At 39.5% G+C, this 19619-nt stretch overlaps 1 protein-coding gene across 1 annotated transcript in view; it reads left to right on the forward strand.

The window, feature by feature from the left end:
* The window catches only part of LOC102458814 (uncharacterized), a 284741-nt gene that overhangs the window by 51839 nt on the left and 213283 nt on the right, over nucleotides 1-19619 (forward strand). Inside the window, exons 4-5 of the mRNA XM_089776005.1 lie at nucleotides 5764-5830; nucleotides 6124-6300. Of these exons, the coding sequence (XP_089632131.1) occupies nucleotides 5764-5830; nucleotides 6124-6300 (244 nt within the window). The remainder of the gene's footprint in view (nucleotides 1-5763; nucleotides 5831-6123; nucleotides 6301-19619) is intronic.

Here is a 19619-nt window from a genome sequence, read left to right on the forward strand (position 1 = left end):
ACACAGCACCACATATTTTCATGTGGCTTATAGCCCAAGGGCAGAATGAGATTGACTGCACTGAAACTGTGAGGCTTGTGAATTTCGGGCAAGGGATAGAGTGAAATAAGTAGTGTAATTGTTTTTGTGGAGTGACCGTGGGACCTCTTCTGTTCTGAATTACACATGGTTCAACCCTTTGACCTAACCAACCTCGGCAATGCCTGGTAGATCTCCTAAAGCTGTGCTGAAAGGTCCTATCAGTGACATGTTGGAACATTATCTGTCATGTGAGATGTGTGCCAACAACCATATTAAACTACATTAATTACTAGTGAGGCTACGTTTGTGACAATATCAACTTAATTTAACCCATCATCATGTTGGTTATTGTTTAAACAGGAAGTACAAATGGGGACAATTTATGGAATCAAAATGCGACACCAGTCTTTTATTTAATAAATTGCACTTTTTAGTTCATTTCATTTCCCTTTCATTCCCGCAGTGCTATTTTTCTGTCATCAGTTATGCAGCTTTTTTTCTTATTGTGTTTTACAGACATCAGGAAGAAGAAAAAAGGCACAACAAAAATTACAAACCTTAATAACTAAAATAATTTGTCAATTAATTGTGAATATTCTTTGGAAAGTACTTTCCTATGTTGTTACAGTTCATTTAAGATATAGTACTTCCTTTATAACCAAATAATTAATTTATTATGTCAAACACATGAAAGCAGCTTTTATAAAACAGTAAAATCACAGTGAATCTATTTTTTTTAAAAAAAATTCCCTCTTTTAGAGCTAAGTTGTCTTTGTAGTCCAACACTGCAATTCTCCGAAAATGAGGGCTAGAATAATGCCCAGGATTATTTTTTTCTGACAACAAATTTAATATGGGCCTGATATTGTGAGGAGATGAGAACCGCCAATACCCACTGAAAACCCTGTACACCAAAGTTCAGTGTAACCTTCTTACCAGTTTGTAGATGGCAATTCACTGAAACAGTTTGGAGTGTGTATTGCACTTCACAGTGCAAATGGAGTTTCCTTCCACTGCACTGTAGATAGAATCTTGATTTCCGCTGTGCCTAGTGTGTACAATATAGGTGCTGTGGTATTATGAACACACACATTCCTTTTACACACAGAGTAGTTTTCATTTGGATTTTCCCGTTAGCCCAGATAGGCATATTTAAAGTATATATGTATTTTATTTTATTTTATTTTATCATTTGAAAAAATTGCTACAAAACCAGCTAAAGAAAAATGCCTTGATCCTATCGAGTGTCATTCTTATTAGCAGTGAAGAGTTTGCTCTCCATGAAATCTAGCATGGAATGCTTAAAAGCAGACAGGTGCAAATTACAAGCTGTTTCACTTTGGCTGTTATCCCTTAAACAGATAAAGTAATAGACTGGGAGAAGGGAAAAGGTTCCAACTCCAGCTGCATAAATGAAAGCTTAACAGGGAGATACCAGATGGTTATCAGAATTAAATGCTGTAAATACCAAATAATATATTTGAGTGGGTTCATGGAGAACTATTTTTTTAGGAAGGCTCCATCCATTTTTATGCAAGAGGACCATTCTTGAAAAACTTCATTCTGCTTTATGTTTAAAGGCTAATGCTCCCACTGAAGTGAATGAGAACAGAAGCCAAGATACCTGTTCCTGTTTACCGTCACTACACTCCTTGGAGCATTTCAGGCATTATTAGGTTCTTGGAGCCCTACCAGATTGACAATATTTCCAGCTACTTCTCTTTTGGCTGTATTCAAACAAGGACCCAAAGGAAAAAAAAATAAACAAAACTATGGATGAATCTGCTGAGCTAGTTTGCTGATGTTAGAAACAGTTGTTCATATTAGGAACACCTAATTTAATTTCATGAAAGAGACATAACATGCCAGTATGTGTCTGAATCTAAGGTATATATTTCCTAAAAGGAACTAAAACTCTGTCATTCCAAAGTTGCTCTTCTTTTTGACTTCCAGCTTGCATAGGGACTGCTGTCTGGAAGCAGTAACTTTAACTTTAACTCTAAGGCTGCTGATGAGGTCTGTCTGTGTGATCTTCCTAAGCAGATAAGGGTAGGGAGACAGCTCAGAGCAGAGCTTGTTTACAGCAGGACAGAAGAAAACAGCTAGACATAAATGAGGGCTGACGGTTTCATGAAGCACAATTGGTTGATTGCAGATTCAATCTGACTGCCCTGAACTGAGCGATGATCCGTACAGTATGCAAAATTCACTTTCTTGCTGGTCTGTGCCCACCAGCCTTGCAGCAGCTTTCCCAGAGCCCCTCAGCCATGGCTTTGAGTGGAACCAGAACTGAACACAGCCCTGTTGTACCCAATTCCTTTTGACAACAATCACATTCTTTTAAAAACTTCATAGGTTTTAGTTGTCACTGGTTATAAATGAGGAGGTTTTTTTTGTGGCAGTGCTTGCTATTCTCACATAGATTTATTTCTATACAGTTTGCTTTAAAAAATAGTTATCAGAAAACAGTCCATTGTATTTTAAATACCACAACATCCATAACAAAAAAAAAATATTTAGAGGTTTAGTACATGTTTTAAATTGTATGCAGATTAGTTTTACATGGCTGGAATCACTAGTTATCACCTTTCTGTTACACAGTACAAGAATATGCTTCCTATATTATAGTTCAACAGCATTTATTTTTAGTATCTCTAGTGTAAATCTAAAAATTGGATATCTGCATTAGGAGACTCATATTTTAAATTTGACTTTGAGAACACATGCCATCAAATTTATATGTGTCGTTCATGAACACAAAGGCTTGATTTATATTATGTGTATAAATTGGGCCATATCCTTAGTTGCTATAACTTAATGTAGCTCATTGAAACTAAAAGAGCCATGCTGGTTTATACCAGTTAAGGATCTAGCCCAAGATGTGTAACTTTATTACTTTCTTTAAAAGTATATGATCTATTGCTGCTTTTTCCAGGTAGCATGCTATAAATAAGGTGATGTATTTGTGTACTGGCATGTGTGCATGTACATATTGACAAATACACCCACACAAAGCTGGCTGAAAGTATGGCATGTAGTCATTGAAAGAGTTTGCTTTAATTTGCTGTTTTAAATATAAGTATTTTAGTTATATGTGAATTGATTAAAGAACTATTACTTCGGATATAAATTTGCATAAACACATACATTAACTAGTAGTGACTAATGGTAAAATAAATATAAAATGTAACAATAATTTTCTGCACGTTCTCTGATGAGAAAACCAAGTATAATCAGGGAGGAAATTATCTTAACTGAAAAAAAGAAAAGAGGTAATTTACCATGTTTAAAGGTGCCCATGTGTAAACGAGAGAAAGGTAAGGAAATTGACTAGCAAAAGATAGGAAAGAAAAATGTCTACTAATTTCCTCTGAAGCACAAAGTGACAAGAACATGTGTTAGATATGCCCAGGCCACAGAAATACACCATTGTTCATTGAGAAGTAACTCTATAAGAATTTATCTCTGCTGTAGAAAATCAGGTATTGCTTTCATTGCAAATATATGAAATCGTAATAAAAGAAAGAAAGAAAGAAAGAAAGAAAGAAAGAATCACACACCCTCTCCCCAAACAACCCCACCTTTGAAATCCTAATCACATTAAGGAACAAGTGTGTAATTTCTTTTGAAGTTCTTTGTAAGTAAACTGGAGCTACCGATATGTTGCATGAGGTGATTTAAAAATGTTTCTTTGAGTTTGAGCAGGTGAAATGCCCAAGAATGCAGATTACTGTGGCAGGAAAAATAATATCTGGTGTTTCCTTTGTTGGAAATTGTGAAAAAAGAATAATATCTTTACTTTTTTTTTAAACCACAGAAGGAATGTGTGTATTTTGTGAACGACTGTATTTGAAAGTTTTGAAATAGCAGATCTTACAGCCTGCATTTCAGTTTTGTCTTGGAAATCCATTATATAGATGGAATGTATTCATGCTTTAAGGGCTAACTCTTTAGTTGATGTAAATCAGCATTACTGTTTTGAAGTCCAGTGCCCACATTCTAAATGACATTTGCATCTCTTAAATATATAAAGGTAATATTTTCTGATTTATAAGACCAAGGAAAAATCTTTTAATACAATTGCAAAAATGATGTTATTCTAAAGTCATTAGCTGAATTATTTATGTTTAAAAGGTAGGAATTTAATTGAAAAAAATCATTAAACATTAGGGATAAATTCATAAGATCATGGACACAAATGGCAAAACTACCATTAACTATAATGGGGATACGATTTTACCACAACATTTCAGTTAATGCAAATGAACTTATGCTTCTATTCTTATAAAAGTAAGTTTAAATATCAAACCAGTTTTTACAAGTATCTGTCTATTAATAATAAAGAGGCTTTCTTAATTCAGAGAAGTATTGGCAATTTCAGATTATTCCAAATGGCATATACAATGTTTTCTTATCAGTAAAGAATATTTCATACTCAGTCAGTATTGTGGTTCAATTACTGTTGACATATTTATTGATTGTGTCAATTGCGCCCATCCTGACATGCTGGAAATTTATACACACAATCAAAGGGGAAAAAATAGAAAATGGGAAAAGTGTTCATTCTATAGTACACTTTCAATTAATATTGTTATTATGTAAAAATATCAGATTGGCTTTTTTCAGTAGCTCTATTTGTAGCATGGTCTTTACATCAGAACAATTAAATAAATGGCATAAAAATTAACACTTCAGAAATTAACAAAACAATTTACAAAATATGGCACAACATTCTAAAACAAGTAATTAACTTTGTTCTTAGAACTCAGCCATTTTACTTTAGCTACTGCCTACAGTTTGCAACTTTTACATTGCTATTTACCTGATTGCTATTTTTATTATAAGCATTAATTATACAGGACTATATTCAATCCTGGTCCTCTGTGTGAACATCTCATTGCTATCAAGCAGACAAAGATCAAGTTTAAAACTTGGGCCTTGCTCACAGTATTGCTACTGCATCAGCTTAGTGCCTCTTATCCCCTGAGTATGTAATTTAAAACTTGTAAGTACTTGAGGCCTCTAATAAAATTTGTTGCTGTTCATTTATATTGTAACCATATTTTTACATGCTTTCAATATTAAATGAACTTTCAGCAATGTAGCGAATTCCACTAACTCCCTCTCCCACCCCAGTCATGTAATATGTCTGGTGGCATCGCCTGAATTTTTGTGGTTTTAATTATTTTGGGAAAAGTAAAGATTTTGTTTTATCATTCTGCTGTTTTATAGGAACACTGATATCTCTTTATTAGTTTATTTATTCTAAACAAATACATTGTTTTATGTAAGTGGATCTGGAAATAAATAAATAAATAAATAAACAAAAATAACCTATAGAAAAGCAAGAGCAGGGCTACTTGAAAATGCACTGCATAACCAAACTTTCTAAAATGCAGCTTTTATTTTCTAACAGTGAAACAGAGCAGTTGTGCTGAATGCATACTCCGAAAATGAGTTTTCTAATCTCTTCATTTGTTGAAGCTTTGCATTAATTAAAAATGGCAAAAAACAAAGTATTTTAATGTGACCTTCATTTGGCATTTGTTTTAACTTTTCTTCTCCCATTTTATTTAATTCTTCCACTTCTGTTGTTCAATTAATGTTTGACCCCTTTAGCAGCGATGTAAATTAAATGACATTTCAATGCCATCCCTTATTTAAAATACTGTGTTAGTTGTGGATCATAAAGGATGATCTTCGTTCTTTAGCTAATTTATTCATTTAACAATTTCCCTCCAGAAGTTCCAGCAGAAGGCTCTGAAGCAAACTAAGCAGAAGAAATCCAAGTCGGCTGAATTTCTGATGGGTGAGCCTTGCTTGATGAGTTATTGCTCATAATTTGTGTAAGGATTAATTAACTAATTACAGACAAATGGCTGTGGGCGAAATTTTGCTCTTGCTTGTCAGGGTGCAATTTGTAATTATTTTAATCATTTATTCTTTTTTTTAGAGTTAATTTTAACCTAATTCCGTTTTGGCGACATTTGAGGACGATACACTTGAGTCTTTCAGCAAAGGAATTACTAGAAGGAATTTTCTGCTTGTCATTGAAATACACTTTGGTATAATGTGCTCTTCTGACCTCCTTGTTTTCTATAGTAAAAGAAGAGAGAGCAGCAACAGAAGGCATTGAAAATCCAGCTTTTAACATCAGCAGCACAGATCTTTCAGCATATCAGACTTCAGAAGAGAAAGTTATTAGACATGACAAGCTAGATAGCACCCTTGCAGCTCACCAACAAAAGCTCAGGCTGCATGCCCATGCTGAACCAAGAGGTGAGACTTCAGTCTTGATTATCCTCAAACTGAGTGACAGTGGTTGTGTTCTTGATCTAACCTGTGCATTCCATGGCCTACTCTGGATATCCCATCCTAACATGTCCATACAGGCTCCTCCGAAAGCCTGGGATGCAAAATTCAAAATATTGCTGAAAACATTTGATGTCTGTATATTTAGAGATCTATTCTTACATCTTCATGCCCACATTACTCCTGATGATGGGGCACAGTTGCATGATGCTCTTTGCCAGCAGAAGAAACTACTTCACAGACTATTATGACAATAGTTTCTTGCTAATTTCTATGAAATGGAATAATCCCAGTCAAAGGGAAGAAATGTTGTACTGTTACTGACTTTCCAGCATTGGAAACAGTATGCAAGTCCCTGATCCACTATTGCCCTCACCATCCATGGACCCTCAATCAACTAACATATTTCATTATTTTAAGCCCAATTATATTTGAAAAACTATGATGGGGCATTTCATTATAATTATAATATAATAGGATCAATGCTTCCTATTATCTTGATAATAGTTGTAGCTATAATAAACGCCTTGTCTTTCAGCCTCACTTTATTTAGGCCATAGTATCATTATTATCTCAGGAAGAACCCTTAGCTTTCAGTTAAATAACTTACACCAACCCATACTGATCTTCATTGCAGTCAACTTTCTTACTACAGATTGATTGAAACATGAACATGTCATCAGCTTTTGTTGTTATACTATTCTGAATTATTACTATTTAAATATCACCAGTAATTTTTTATTTTCCTAGCGATCCAGCACTGAAAGACTTTTAGAAGAACTTCAGTTGGTCTCATAAAATATGCAGGAATAATTTTAGGCCAAAATTAAAAAAAAAAACAGGTGCATGAAGTTAGGCTGCAATGTGTTATTCTATAAACACTTGTGCAGATACTTAACTTTACCCATGTAAGTTGTCCCATTGATATCAATGGGACAATGTACAGGCATAAGTAAAGTGCAAGTGTAAGGCCCAAGTCTGTACTGAGCTACCTAAATAAATGGCTTGATTATCAATAGTGTTGAGCACCTACCAGCTCCTGTTGTAGCCAAGAACAATGATTTCTGCATGCTCCTCACCTGAGGCTACTTATTTAGGTGTCTAAATAGGAACAGCAGAGAATAACATGAGGTGCTCGTTTTTTTCAAATCCTGGCCACGTTCCTTTGAGGTTTGATCTTCTGAGGAACTGAGAGCCTACAAGTCCCACTGATCACTTGAAAAATGCAGTTCCTGTATTCTTCTGATTCTCAACAGGGCTATGCATGGTGATGCAAAAGGTAAGAAGCTTCCCTTTCCATTATGTGTAGCCCACATAAAGGCTAGTGAGAACTGAAGATTCGGTAGTTTGTGAAGCACGGTTTTCTCTGCCTCACATCCCCTTGGGATGCCTGGTAGCTAGGAAGAAGGCAGGGCTATGGCTCCAACACCCCAAGTACTGCTCAGTGGAGAGAATTGCATGCCATAAAGTGGCTCCCCTAGGCGAGTGTCACTTAGCAGCTCTTATAGTAAGTCTGTTCCTAAATGTCTCAGTCTAGTCTCTTATGCCTAGATGATCATCTTAGATTAATTTGGTGTTGGATCATTAGCTCAAGATGAAATGGGATGCTGCCAGTTTTTCCTACACAAACAAGAGAAAGAGAAATATATTATACATTGATAACCAATTGCTAACATTGCAGAGTATAGTATTTGCCTACCCTCCAGGTACAACTTGAATTCTGTGCTTTTGACATCTGTCAGTGTGGGGACGAAACACATAAGTACAGTTCTCATGGTGATATCTGCAAATACTGTAAAAATCTTACCAAAATTAACTATCTTACTACTTTCCTAATATTATAGGAATCATCATATATTTTTGAATCATCATTCAGCCTGCCACAAGAATAAAAGGTACTTAGATTTATAAAAACTCCCACACATATTCTGTAATAGAAAAGCCTGAGAGAGAAACTAGGCATGTGTTAAAAATAGCACAATACAAAGGATAAATTAGGAAAGGAAAACATGGCAGCTAGGCATAGGTCAAATAAATATAACAAAAATTGAAAAAATAGTAAGGGTTAAAATAACAATAAGTTGATCCTGGGGCAGGATTAAAAACAAGAACTAGCAACAGTAAGGTCAGTTCGGTACTAGGTCAAAAGATAACAAAGTGAGAATTAGGTGTGGGGTCAAATTAAGAAATGTCTTTGTTTTTTTACATCTCTGTCTCCTTTACTTGGTGATACAATTTACTTGACCAATATAGCATCATATTTTTTAGCGGTTTTATATTGCTCTGTTCTTCCACAATGAGTGTTCTGAACCAAATGAAGAAGTTTGGTAAAATTTTCAAAAGTGCCTAAAATGACTTAGTGAGGCCTTGTTGACACATAAAAGTTTACACCTATAACTGGACTGGTGTAAGGGCTACACCCACTCAGTGTTGAAACAGTAACACTGGTATAAATGTGTTTATACCAGAATTGCTGATTTGCAAACATAAAGTGCATTTGTATCCTGCTTTGCCTGCATCCACATTATGGAAATACCAGTAAAAAAAAAATTTCACCCTAACCAATATAGTTATACCAATACAATGGCTGTGTGAAGGCCAGATTCCAGGACTAAGTCCCACTTTAAAAAATGATTTAAGCATGTGGAAGTCTGTGTCTCATTGTCCTTCAGTGAGACTTAAGCTATGGAAACATTACAAGTTAGCTGTGTAGTTCCCTTACACAGTCATACTAGCATTGTTTGTTTGAGAGCTAGTATGAATATAAACAACAGTATATATGTGGTAGCACGGGCAGCGGTAGCAAAGTACGTATGCAGGGGGTTCATACTCTGTACAGTTAAGTCAAGCCTCCACTATCACTGCCCATGCTATTGTAACTACCCTATTATTTATACTCATGCTAGTTCTCACCCAACTAGTGAGAGTATGTGCTTGAGAACCCCCATCGCCCAGCTTTTAGCATTAAGTTATACTTACATCACTTAATAAAAGTCTGACTTTTCAATAAAATGATCAAAACTTAGGATTTAACACATTATATATGTAAAAAGCAGTATAAATATTAGCCCATATTCTCACATGTGGGTCAGGGTACTACTCAAGGCACCTGAAGGCTGGGGCAGAGAGGGGGCGGAGGGAATGCAGAAGTGGCTTTTCACTATCTTTCCACCCCTCTCTCATGACTACTGAACAGCCACAAACTGACTAGCCTCCTAGTTCAACATAGAAGATTACCAGGATTGTCTTAGTTTCCTCTAACAGCATCACAGGAACTGTTACACTGGCGGTGATTGTTAGAGAGCTGTACGCTGTGGGCACACCATCTCCAGCTCCTGGTACATCTCAACACATCCATATGTCAGGGAGCCTGGGAAGTGGTGGCATAACTCCACTGGAGATCTCCAGTTACTCACTTAGGATGGCTTCAAATTCCTTGTATGTCCCTGGACGCAAAAGGCATTTAGTTAACTGCCAGGGTCTTTGGCCCCCTTAAATCCCATACCACTACTGAGAGTTATTTAGATAAGTATTTTACTAGTTTACATATAAGGAAAGAGACAGTGAGAGGTTAAATACACAATTTTCAACAGTACCTGCCAATTTTGGGTCGCCAGTTTGAGGAATCAGATGCTGAAGCATCTAAAATCAGTGGACTCTCAAAACTGGAGGCTAGAGCAGTGGTCACCAACCAGTAGATTAGGATCTACTAGTAGATCTTTGAGCCTGTGACAGGGGATCCTAACTGGTTTGGCCAAGAGGCTATCAAGAGCCGGCACGTCAACTGCTCCTCCCCCCACTGCTGCGCATCTCCTGCCCTTTGCCTTAGAGCTGTCCCCTCAGGAACCTCCTGCTTTCTGTGCAGGGCAGGGGAGGTAGAGAAGGGGTACTCATGTCAAGTTGTCCCCTCTCCCACCCTGTATCCTATCTCCACAGAGCAGAGAGGGGATACAACAGAACTTGGGAGGGAGTTTACTAGCTGCTTTTGGGAGTTGTGCAGGGCCAGTGCAGGGGTGAGCCTGCCTCAGCTCCCCTGCACCAGCACCCAGGAGACACCTGAGGTAAGCAGTGCCCAGTTGGAGCCCACATCCCGAAACCCTTCCCCAGTCATGAACCCCCTCCTGAACCCGAGGCCCCTGCCCTAGCCCCGAGTCCCCCTGCATCCAAATGCCCTCCCAAAGCCTGTGCCTAGAACCCCCTCCTACATCCCAATGGTCTGCCCCAAGCTCAGCTCAGAGCCCCTCTCACACTCCAAATCCCTTAATCCAAGACCAGAGCCTGCACCCCAACCCACTGCCCCTGCCTGGGGAAAGTGAGGGAGGATGGAGAGGGGGGAGGGAGGGAGGAAGGGGAAAGAGGGAGAGAAGACGGAATGAGCAGAAGTGGGGCTTCGGAGAAGGGGTACAAAGAAGGCCCAGCAAGGATATTTGGGTCTGAGGTAGATCTTGGGTTGCGCTTAAGCACAAGATCACTTTTTGAATTTAAAAAGGTTGGAGACCACTGGGCTAGGGCTTGTTCAAGCTCAACTTTCAGGAATTGAGCTGGATGGTTTCTTCTTTTTCTTTTTCTTTTTCTTTTTCTTTTGGACAAGTATTTTATTTGCTGAAAAATACACTAGTCAAACTAGAACTAATTGTTTTTTGAGGAGTAACATTAGTTCGGACTAAGGGCTTTAGTCCAAACTAACGTGTCCCGGCGCGCACTTCCTGGTTCGAATCAGCTGTGATTCGAACTAGCGTGCCGGCGAGATCATGTTAATGGAGCGCGGGATATTTATATCCCCGCTTCATTAACTACTTTGGTTGTCTCCATTTGCATCCCTAGTTCGAACTAGGGATGCAGTGTAGACGTACCCAGAGAGAGAGAGAGAAAAGAAAAGAAAAATCTTCAGGGGGAAGATCAAATGAAGACCGATGGCCAGCTAATCAAACACATGCTCATTCTGAGCTGTGTTTTCTAGGAGATGTCTGTCTATCAGTTAACCTACCTAGTGATCATACTTGTGTGGCTTCCATTACCACACTGTCTGACTGCCTCACAGTATTTAAGGTATTTCTCCTAACACCACCCCTGGGAAGGAGGGAAATATTAGTATCTCTGTTTTACAGATGGGGAAATAAGGCCCAGAAGGGCTAAGTGACTTGCTTGAGGTCACATAGGAGGTCTGTTTTAGAACAGAGGGTGGAATACAGGGATCTCAAGTTTTTTACAGAGAGGAAAAACAGGGAAAAGAGAGGCACATGGAGATTAAAGTACTATTTAGGCACTCCACTCTCAGAATGAAATACTGAACAGCTGCTGCAAATAAAGACCCCAGTGCTGCAATGAGATCCATATTGATAGGCATTCACTCATAGGCAGAGCCCCATTCAAATAAATGGTGCTTGGCAAAGGTCAGCCAATGCAGTGACCACAGGACTGAGGTCTAAATGCAGGTGTAAAGTCAAGGATCAAATTTTGCTCTAGGATACAAAATGGAAGTACCAATTTCCAGTGAGACAAGGAGATTTTCACATTCATATCCAGGGGCAGAATTTGGCTGCAAGTACATGACTTAGGAGCCTAACTCCCATTGAAAGTCAACAAGAAATGCTGAGGCCTTAAATATATTGAGGCACTGAATTCCCATTGGAAATTAATGGCAGGTAAGTGCTTAAATATTTTTATAAAATCTGGTACGTCATCATTTCTGTTCTTTTTTAAAATGGTACCATTCAACTTTAGTGTGAATTTAACCAGTACATAAGAACATAAGAACGGCCGTTCTGGGTCAGACCAAAGTTCCATCTAGTCCAGTATCCTGTCTGCCGACAGTGGCCAGCACCAGGTGCCCCAGAGAGGGTGGACCGAAGACAATGATCAAGCGATTTGTCTCCTGCTATCCCTCTCCAGTACTGGGGGGCTGTCAATTCACAGCTCATAGATATGTTCAACTATTGTTTCATCAGCACTGAAAGGTTTTGAGGGTACTCTGGATAGGACTTAATAAGAAAAATCCCTAATTGCCACTGTCTTGCTATATATCAAGTTATTTACATTAATTCCATCAGCATGGTGTTTGAATCTCACTGTCCAGAACATGCCATTTCAGTTTGAGTCACAAACATATCTCACCTTTCAAAACTGAGCAACTCCATGCCTCAAAGCCCCAAGGAAAAAGGTTGCCTTTTATGACTGCAGAGATATTACATAATCTCCATCAAGGCTGCTCCTTTGTTGCTGAACTTCAAGATCAAGTGTGGAAGTGAAATTGGACTGGATCTGGATTAGAAATAGGCAGCAAATAAGGGCTTTGTGCAGCAATCATCTATGATATTGAATTGATAATAAAAACTATGATCTGTCAAAAAATAGTAAGGTTACATGCTAATGTTCAGGCAAAACATTTTCTGAATATAATTTAATTTAATGTTGAGACTGGATCAGAAAATAAATACAAATAACAAATGGTCAATTGCTGGAAGTTTGTGGTTGGGGGAAATGGGAATTTGATACAGTGGCTGCTACTGCTGGAAACACTGTTTCACATAAAAAATGAAGTGACCCCAAATTAGAATTAAAACTAAACCATCACTCTTTTTAAAAAGCAACTAACTTTTTTCATATTATTTTCAGTGTCATGCCTCTCTTCACTTTCTAATTCCAACTGAGTGTAGAAATGGAAATGTTGAAATATTGCATCCTGGACATGATATATTAAAGTACAGGCTGGGCCTCCCTGGTCCGGCACCTTCAGGACCTGGACTGGTCCTGGACAAGGGAGTTTGCCAGACCAGGCGAGTTTGGGAGGGGAATGCTTGCTTCCCCTGGGCTGCTTCCCAGCCACCTGGGTGCCTCTCTCCAACCTCTTCTCCCCAGCTTCCCAGTCCTGCAAGCTACGGCAGCCCTTGTGGAACTTCTGGTTCCACTGGCCTCATGGTAACTCCTCCAGAGCTACCAGTGGCTGCCTCATGAGCTCTAACCACCTCCTCCCCGTGGATGGAGGTTCAACCTGTATATGTTTCCAAAAAATAATGGAAGAAATTCTACACTGGATTACATCTAGTGCAATACAATGGAAATCAACAGAACTGAATCTGGTGTAATTTCATGTGTGTACTTTCAAAGCTTTCATGCTCTGGCACTTGTCAAACTAAAATGCACTACCATCGAATGTATGCTAGGTTCAGATATAAGATACTGAGGATAGGTTAAACTTTCAATTCAGGGGCATTCTTTCAATATGCTGCCTGAGTTTTGATAATTTGTAGCATAGCTCTTTTGATCAAATCTATTTCTTTTAGCAATAGGAGGAGTCTTCATAGTATCTGCTTCTTATTAAGATTCTCACCCATTTCTCTGTGGGTTTTCTATAAATATCATGTGAATTACTAACTTTCGTAGCTAAGGCATTTAATCGGGGCAGACTGACCCGGCAGGATACCGGGAATTTCCCAGTGGTACGTCCTCCAAAGGGCCGCCGAAGGGCCGGCTGGCAGCTGCTGGAGGAGAAGGGGGATTGTGACGGGGCACCGCAGCCCTGCACTTTAAATTCCATGGCACTGGCCATGTATGGGGCACGGTGAGTCCGAGGGAGCGCATGCTCAAACACCATGCAACAGCTGAGAGGGGAGACACCCGAGCATAGCGTGACATCATTGCCCTGGACTTTAAAACCGCCTGGCCCAAAGTTGCACCACACGACCCAGCTCCAGGCCTGGCAAGTGGTCTGGAGCCCCAGAAGCAGCTGTGGCCAGGGCTGTGGGGACTTCTGGGGCCCGATCACAGACTCCAGTGCCGCAAACTGGAAGGCAGAAAGTGGGGAAGGGGAAAAATAGGGGGACGAGGTGGGAGAGGCAGGGGCTTGTGCTGAGGGGAGGGGGCAGGTCAGGAGAAGAAAGGGGAAGGCACCAAGGGACAGGGTGGAGGAGAGACAAATGCCAAGGGGCCAAGTGCAGACAATGAGGAAAAGGGTGGGAGAGGAAGTGTCAGTGGGAGCGGGGACAGAGTTATGCTGGGAGAGGAGAGGGAGGGTAAGGGCATTGGGAGCTAGAGTGGGGAGGGGGAGGTTCTGGGAGAAGGCTTGAAAGAAGGGGTGATCATGAGGAAGGCGGGGACAGAGCAAGTCATGTGTGAGGGCACAGGGGCATGAGGGGAATGGGGGCAGAGGGTGGTGAGAGGGTGGGCATCAGGGAAAAAGAGGGCAAAGGGCACAGGGGCAGTGAGGGAAGGGGGGGCACCAGGAAGGTGCAGGGCTCAGGGAAGGTGCAGGTGCCAAGGGATTCTGGGGATGAAGCAGAAGGGCAGACACCTGCAGGGGAGGGACCAGCACCAGAGGAGAGAGGCAGGGCAAGTATGTAGAGGGAGGTGTTAGGAGAGAGGATGAGGAGGGGTAGCTCACATGATCAGAGTGGGGCTACTGGAGGTGTGGGCACAGGGGGGAGAGAAGGGCTGGTGGAGGGGGTCAGGTCGCAGGAGGGCTGAGGGCAGTGAGAAGGGCAGAAGTCAGGACAGCAGAGGAGGGTGAGGGGTTGGGGAACATCAGGCACCAGGGAAGCTGATGGATTAAGGGGAGGAGACATGGCAGAAGAGGGAAAATGAGGTTTATAAGATATTTATTAATAACTTGGGTGCCACAGTGGCACATCCAAACAAGCCACATAAAATCAGTACTGGTACACAACACAAAATTCATTCTGCTCATGGGAGGAAACTCTTAGAGGGAACACTTCCTCCAGCCTCTCCACCCTCTCCACTCCCAAGTTAATGTCACACACATTGGGTTAATGCAATTGCAGGATAGTTGCATGAAGGGGATTTGGTGGGGGCCACACTAATCCCTATTGGTAGGAGGGTGGTGGGAAAAGTCCTTAGAGAGGGGGTCACATGACACCTTTTACTTCTGGTCATGTGTCCATCTTGGCCTGAGAGTGTTACCTGCAGGCTAATGGGGGTCAGGGGAGTGGTTAACAGGGGTCAGAAGGTGTGACTAATAGGAGTCAAAGAGTAAATTTGAAAAAAATTATTTCATGTGAAAAAGTGGGCCATTCTTAACCCATTTCCTGGACCTATTTTGAGTGCCAGTCCACCCCTGTGTTCAATATACATGTTTCCCAGCCATTTACATATGTGGGATTATTTGACAATATTTTTGAATGAACTCAAACAACATCAGTAAGGATTTTCTCATGTATTCCACCAACAGTGTTTCCCTAGGAGAACCAACAGGTCTTACATTGGCGTGCTTTGGCACAGAGTCATCTGTTGCCTTCAGAAAACCAAATTATGAATAGACGCTTACTGAGCTGTCTTTCTTCCTAAATAGTGCAAATGCAGTTATTCTTCCAAGAAATGAATAAGGAAAAACTGAATACTGTGAGTACAGTGCAGCATTTTTCAAGCACTCCAGAAAGAATGGAGTGAAACACTCTATTTATGCTCATGAATAATCGTCTGGCCAATGTTCTGTCAAAATTGACAACTCATGTTTATGTTGGGAACGTTGAATAAAATGAGACAAAGAAATATGGTTTACTTATTATCTAAAGTTTCAGTCTAAGATAAAGAAAATGAATGAAAGATGGAGGAGGTATTTGATATTTCCTAAAACATTAAAAATGGGAAAATTGTACTGATAGTCTTGCAAAATATATATTTTTAGATATGACCTATCCTACAGGTACTATTTTTATGGCCTTTAATTGTCGATTTTATTTTTTTTACATCTTTTTGGATGAAATCTCATAGGGTATGTCTACACTACCCCCCTAGTTCAAACTAGAGAGGCTAATGTAGGCATTCAAAGTTGCAAATGAAGCCCGTGATTTAAATATCCTGGGCTTTATTTGAATCTTCCCATCCGGGCGCCATTTTTCAATCCCCCTAGTCCGAACTAGCTGCCCACTGCTACACGTGGCAGTCAAACATTAACTCGAACTAAGTCCTTAATTTGAGTTAACTGTTACACCTCATTTCACGACCTATCCTACAGGTACTATTTTTATGGCCTTTAATTGTCGATTTTATTTTTTTTACATCTTTTTGGATGAACTCTCATAGGGTATGTCTACACTAGCCCCCTCACTCGTGAAATGAGGTGTAACAGTTAACTCGAACTAAGGACTTAGTTCGAGTTAACGTTTGACTGCCGCGTGTAGCCGTGGGCAGTTAGTTCGGACTAGGGGGATTTAAAAATAGCACCCGGACGGGAAGATGCAAATAAAGCCCGGGATATTTAAATCCCGGGCTTCATTTGCAACTTTGAATGCCTACATTAGCCTCCCTAGTTCGAACTAGGGGGCTAGTGGAGACATACCCATGCTTAAGAGTCATTAGACTTAGAAATTCTGTGTAGGACATATCCTTGTCTGGTATATTCTCGTATAAATTAAGAACAACATAATGGATTGCAGCAAAAGGAATTCCAGATTTAAAAAAAATGTAACTTCAATAAGAATTTGATCATGCCAAATTCAGTGAAGACCTAAGTAATTTTGTAAATTACAGCGTATGTGTAATTGACAAAGTAATACCATTTATACAGGGTTAGGAATTTTACAGGTCTGCAAAATAATTTTAATTTCCATTATGACCAATTTTGTCGCTGGTATAAGTGGGAGAAACTTCAGTGGGCCTGAGTCTTCATTGTGTATCCCTGAATTGCTCTGACACTTTTTTCTTTTATGCCTTTCCCCTGAAAAATGGAAGATCCACAAAGGGAATGTAGGTTCAGCATTGCAATGTCCAATTTTAGCTGTGCAGATTCAATATTCTCACCAATATGTTGAGGCTTATGAACATTTTGGATCATGTAGCTAGATAATGCGACTAATTCTAGCTGAGCTACTCCAGTTCATACCAGCTGAGGATCTGGTTTATTAAATGAGCCATCATCCACTTTCATGTAAACCTACGACAATTCCTGATTCTGTTTTTATGATCCTAAATCATGAGTCATATATACTTCTTCATGTTTGTATCAGGAAGCAAGCCAAAACTCCTATAGACCGAGTTTCAAGTTTGATCAAATCCAAAAATCTAAGAAAAACTCAGCAGTTGTAGAATCGCCTAGCTCTACACTAAAGACATCTTTTTGCAACAGTTGAAACCATCAAGTGTTGCACTTCTATTTAAAATACTTGCAAGCACTCTTACCATTTTCTTTACTCTGTTTAGATTCTGAAGCTGCGTGCAATGTGACTTCCTCATGGGACCTGTTAATTTACATGTTACCTACTTGTATTTACATGTATTTCCAAAGCCAGGGTGGAATGATTGCTAATCCATTCGTGAATTCATGTTGTTAGCAAAATATCTTTGGCCATAAGTTAATATTGCCTAAAATTGATCATATAGTATTTTTAAAAGTAAAAATAAATAGGCCCCACTTATAATGTCACTGGACCAGATTCAACTAATTATCCTCCAGCAGAAGAAAGTTCTCTGAAATGAGTAAGCAACAGTTAAAACTGCTCTGAAGCTCTTCGGGGCCTGGCTGGCCTAGCCCACAAGGCACATAGAGATGGACCAAGTAACTTGAATTTGTAGTGATTTTATACATCGTCAGACAACCTCTTTTCGGAGGCTCCAGTGGAATCTAAGCAGAGTTAAGAGCTGGATGCTCTGCTGAACTGCCAGTGGGAAAGCTGTGGTGACAATGCCACTTTTTGTTCTCTGAGGCAGCTGTCTCTTAAGCTGAAGAGTGTGTAAATTGCTCCTAAGAAGGGTAAATCAAGCCTAAAGTTTTGGACATCTATATAACTTCTGTATCCTAATGAAGTTAGAAAATATACCATACATTTCTAAACTTCAGAGCTTTTATCCAGGGTAAGAGTCTCTAGGCCCAGTTGTCAGATGATACCAATGCATAATGGTTTTGTCTCCTTCCATGGAGTTCTTCACAGATGTGATGCTGATTTCTGAGAATATACAAAGGTGAGCTGTTCAGAGAGAGTAATAAAACATCAAGGCTACATCTATATTGCACCCTTCTTCCGCAAAAGCTTATGCAAATGAAGAGCAGAGTGGAATATCACTGCGCTTCATTTGCATAATTAATTTGGGGCCGTTTTTGCACAAGAGGCTTTTGCGCAAAAAGGAGCCATCTATATAGCTCCTTTTTGTGCAAAAGCCTCATGCACAAAAATGCCCTCTAATTAATTATGCAAATAAAGTGTGGCGATATTCTACTCTGAGCTTCATTTGCATAAGCTTTTGTGGAAGATGAGTGCAGTATCGACGTAGCCTAACTATGAAACAAGTGCAGTACTTATTCCTCCCCAAAAGTCTGTAATCAGTCACTGGGGGAAGGATCGAATCCACCCTTTGGTGAGCAAAATGATTTATGCCATTTCTCAAAGAGGATTTTACAATAAGGATAGAAAGAACAGTTGGGAGAAAGAACACCACAAATTTCTGATACTGCGTTCCCAAAATGGTAAGAATGTCTTTGTAAACCCAGATCATGTAGTCATTTACAGATCTCCAAAAATCTAGACCCACGAGCCTACTATACTGCATGTAGTCTACATACAATCATGTGCAGATGGCCAGTAAAAGGCCTATACGCTAACCAAGTACCGCTTTGTAATGATTGCAACATATACTTTCCAGTAGTTTACATTTATAGCTATGAAGCAATTGAATAAAGAGATGCATCATCATTTCCTTTTTTTAAACACACAGGAGAATTATTTTACCAACATATGAAAGAGTGTTTCTATAGCATCACAGTGCTTTGTGCTAGAGGAAAACAATTACAGTGAATAAGGTAGAATAGCTCTGTTATTGCAGTACATAAGACTTTGATTACATACTGCCAAGATTCATACCAGCCTAGTAGTTGTTGACAGATAAAGTAACAAAAATGAAACTCATTTATTTTTTCTTTATTGAGACCTCAAGGTAAAGCAAATTTTCAGTTCTTGTACTTACTACATTGAAAGAACAGAGACTGACAGTCAAAATGTGCCAGTCCAGAAATATAAATTAAACCTAGTTTCATATCAGAGTTTCATTTAGTCTCGGAAAAAGTGCTGCTACTTGGATTATTTTTTATCCTAAAATAAATATACTGTAGACTACTATAGTGAGCCTAAGATGCATTAACCCTTTCCTGTGTTTGATTCAACTGTTTACCCTCTTATATGTTTATTTGCAAGAATATAGAGGCAAACTCTAAAGAATAGAAGCAAACTGCCTCATTCTATAATCCTGAAGAAATCTGGGGGCTAGATTCTGCCATATTTTCTCATGCTGAGTAGCATTTTATTGTATGTACGTAGTGCCATTGATTTCAATGACACTAC

Source organism: Pelodiscus sinensis, chromosome 2 (assembly GCF_052426305.1).
Source record: "Pelodiscus sinensis isolate ZL-2025 chromosome 2, ASM5242630v1, whole genome shotgun sequence".
Classification (NCBI taxonomy): Eukaryota; Metazoa; Chordata; order Testudines; family Trionychidae; genus Pelodiscus; species Pelodiscus sinensis.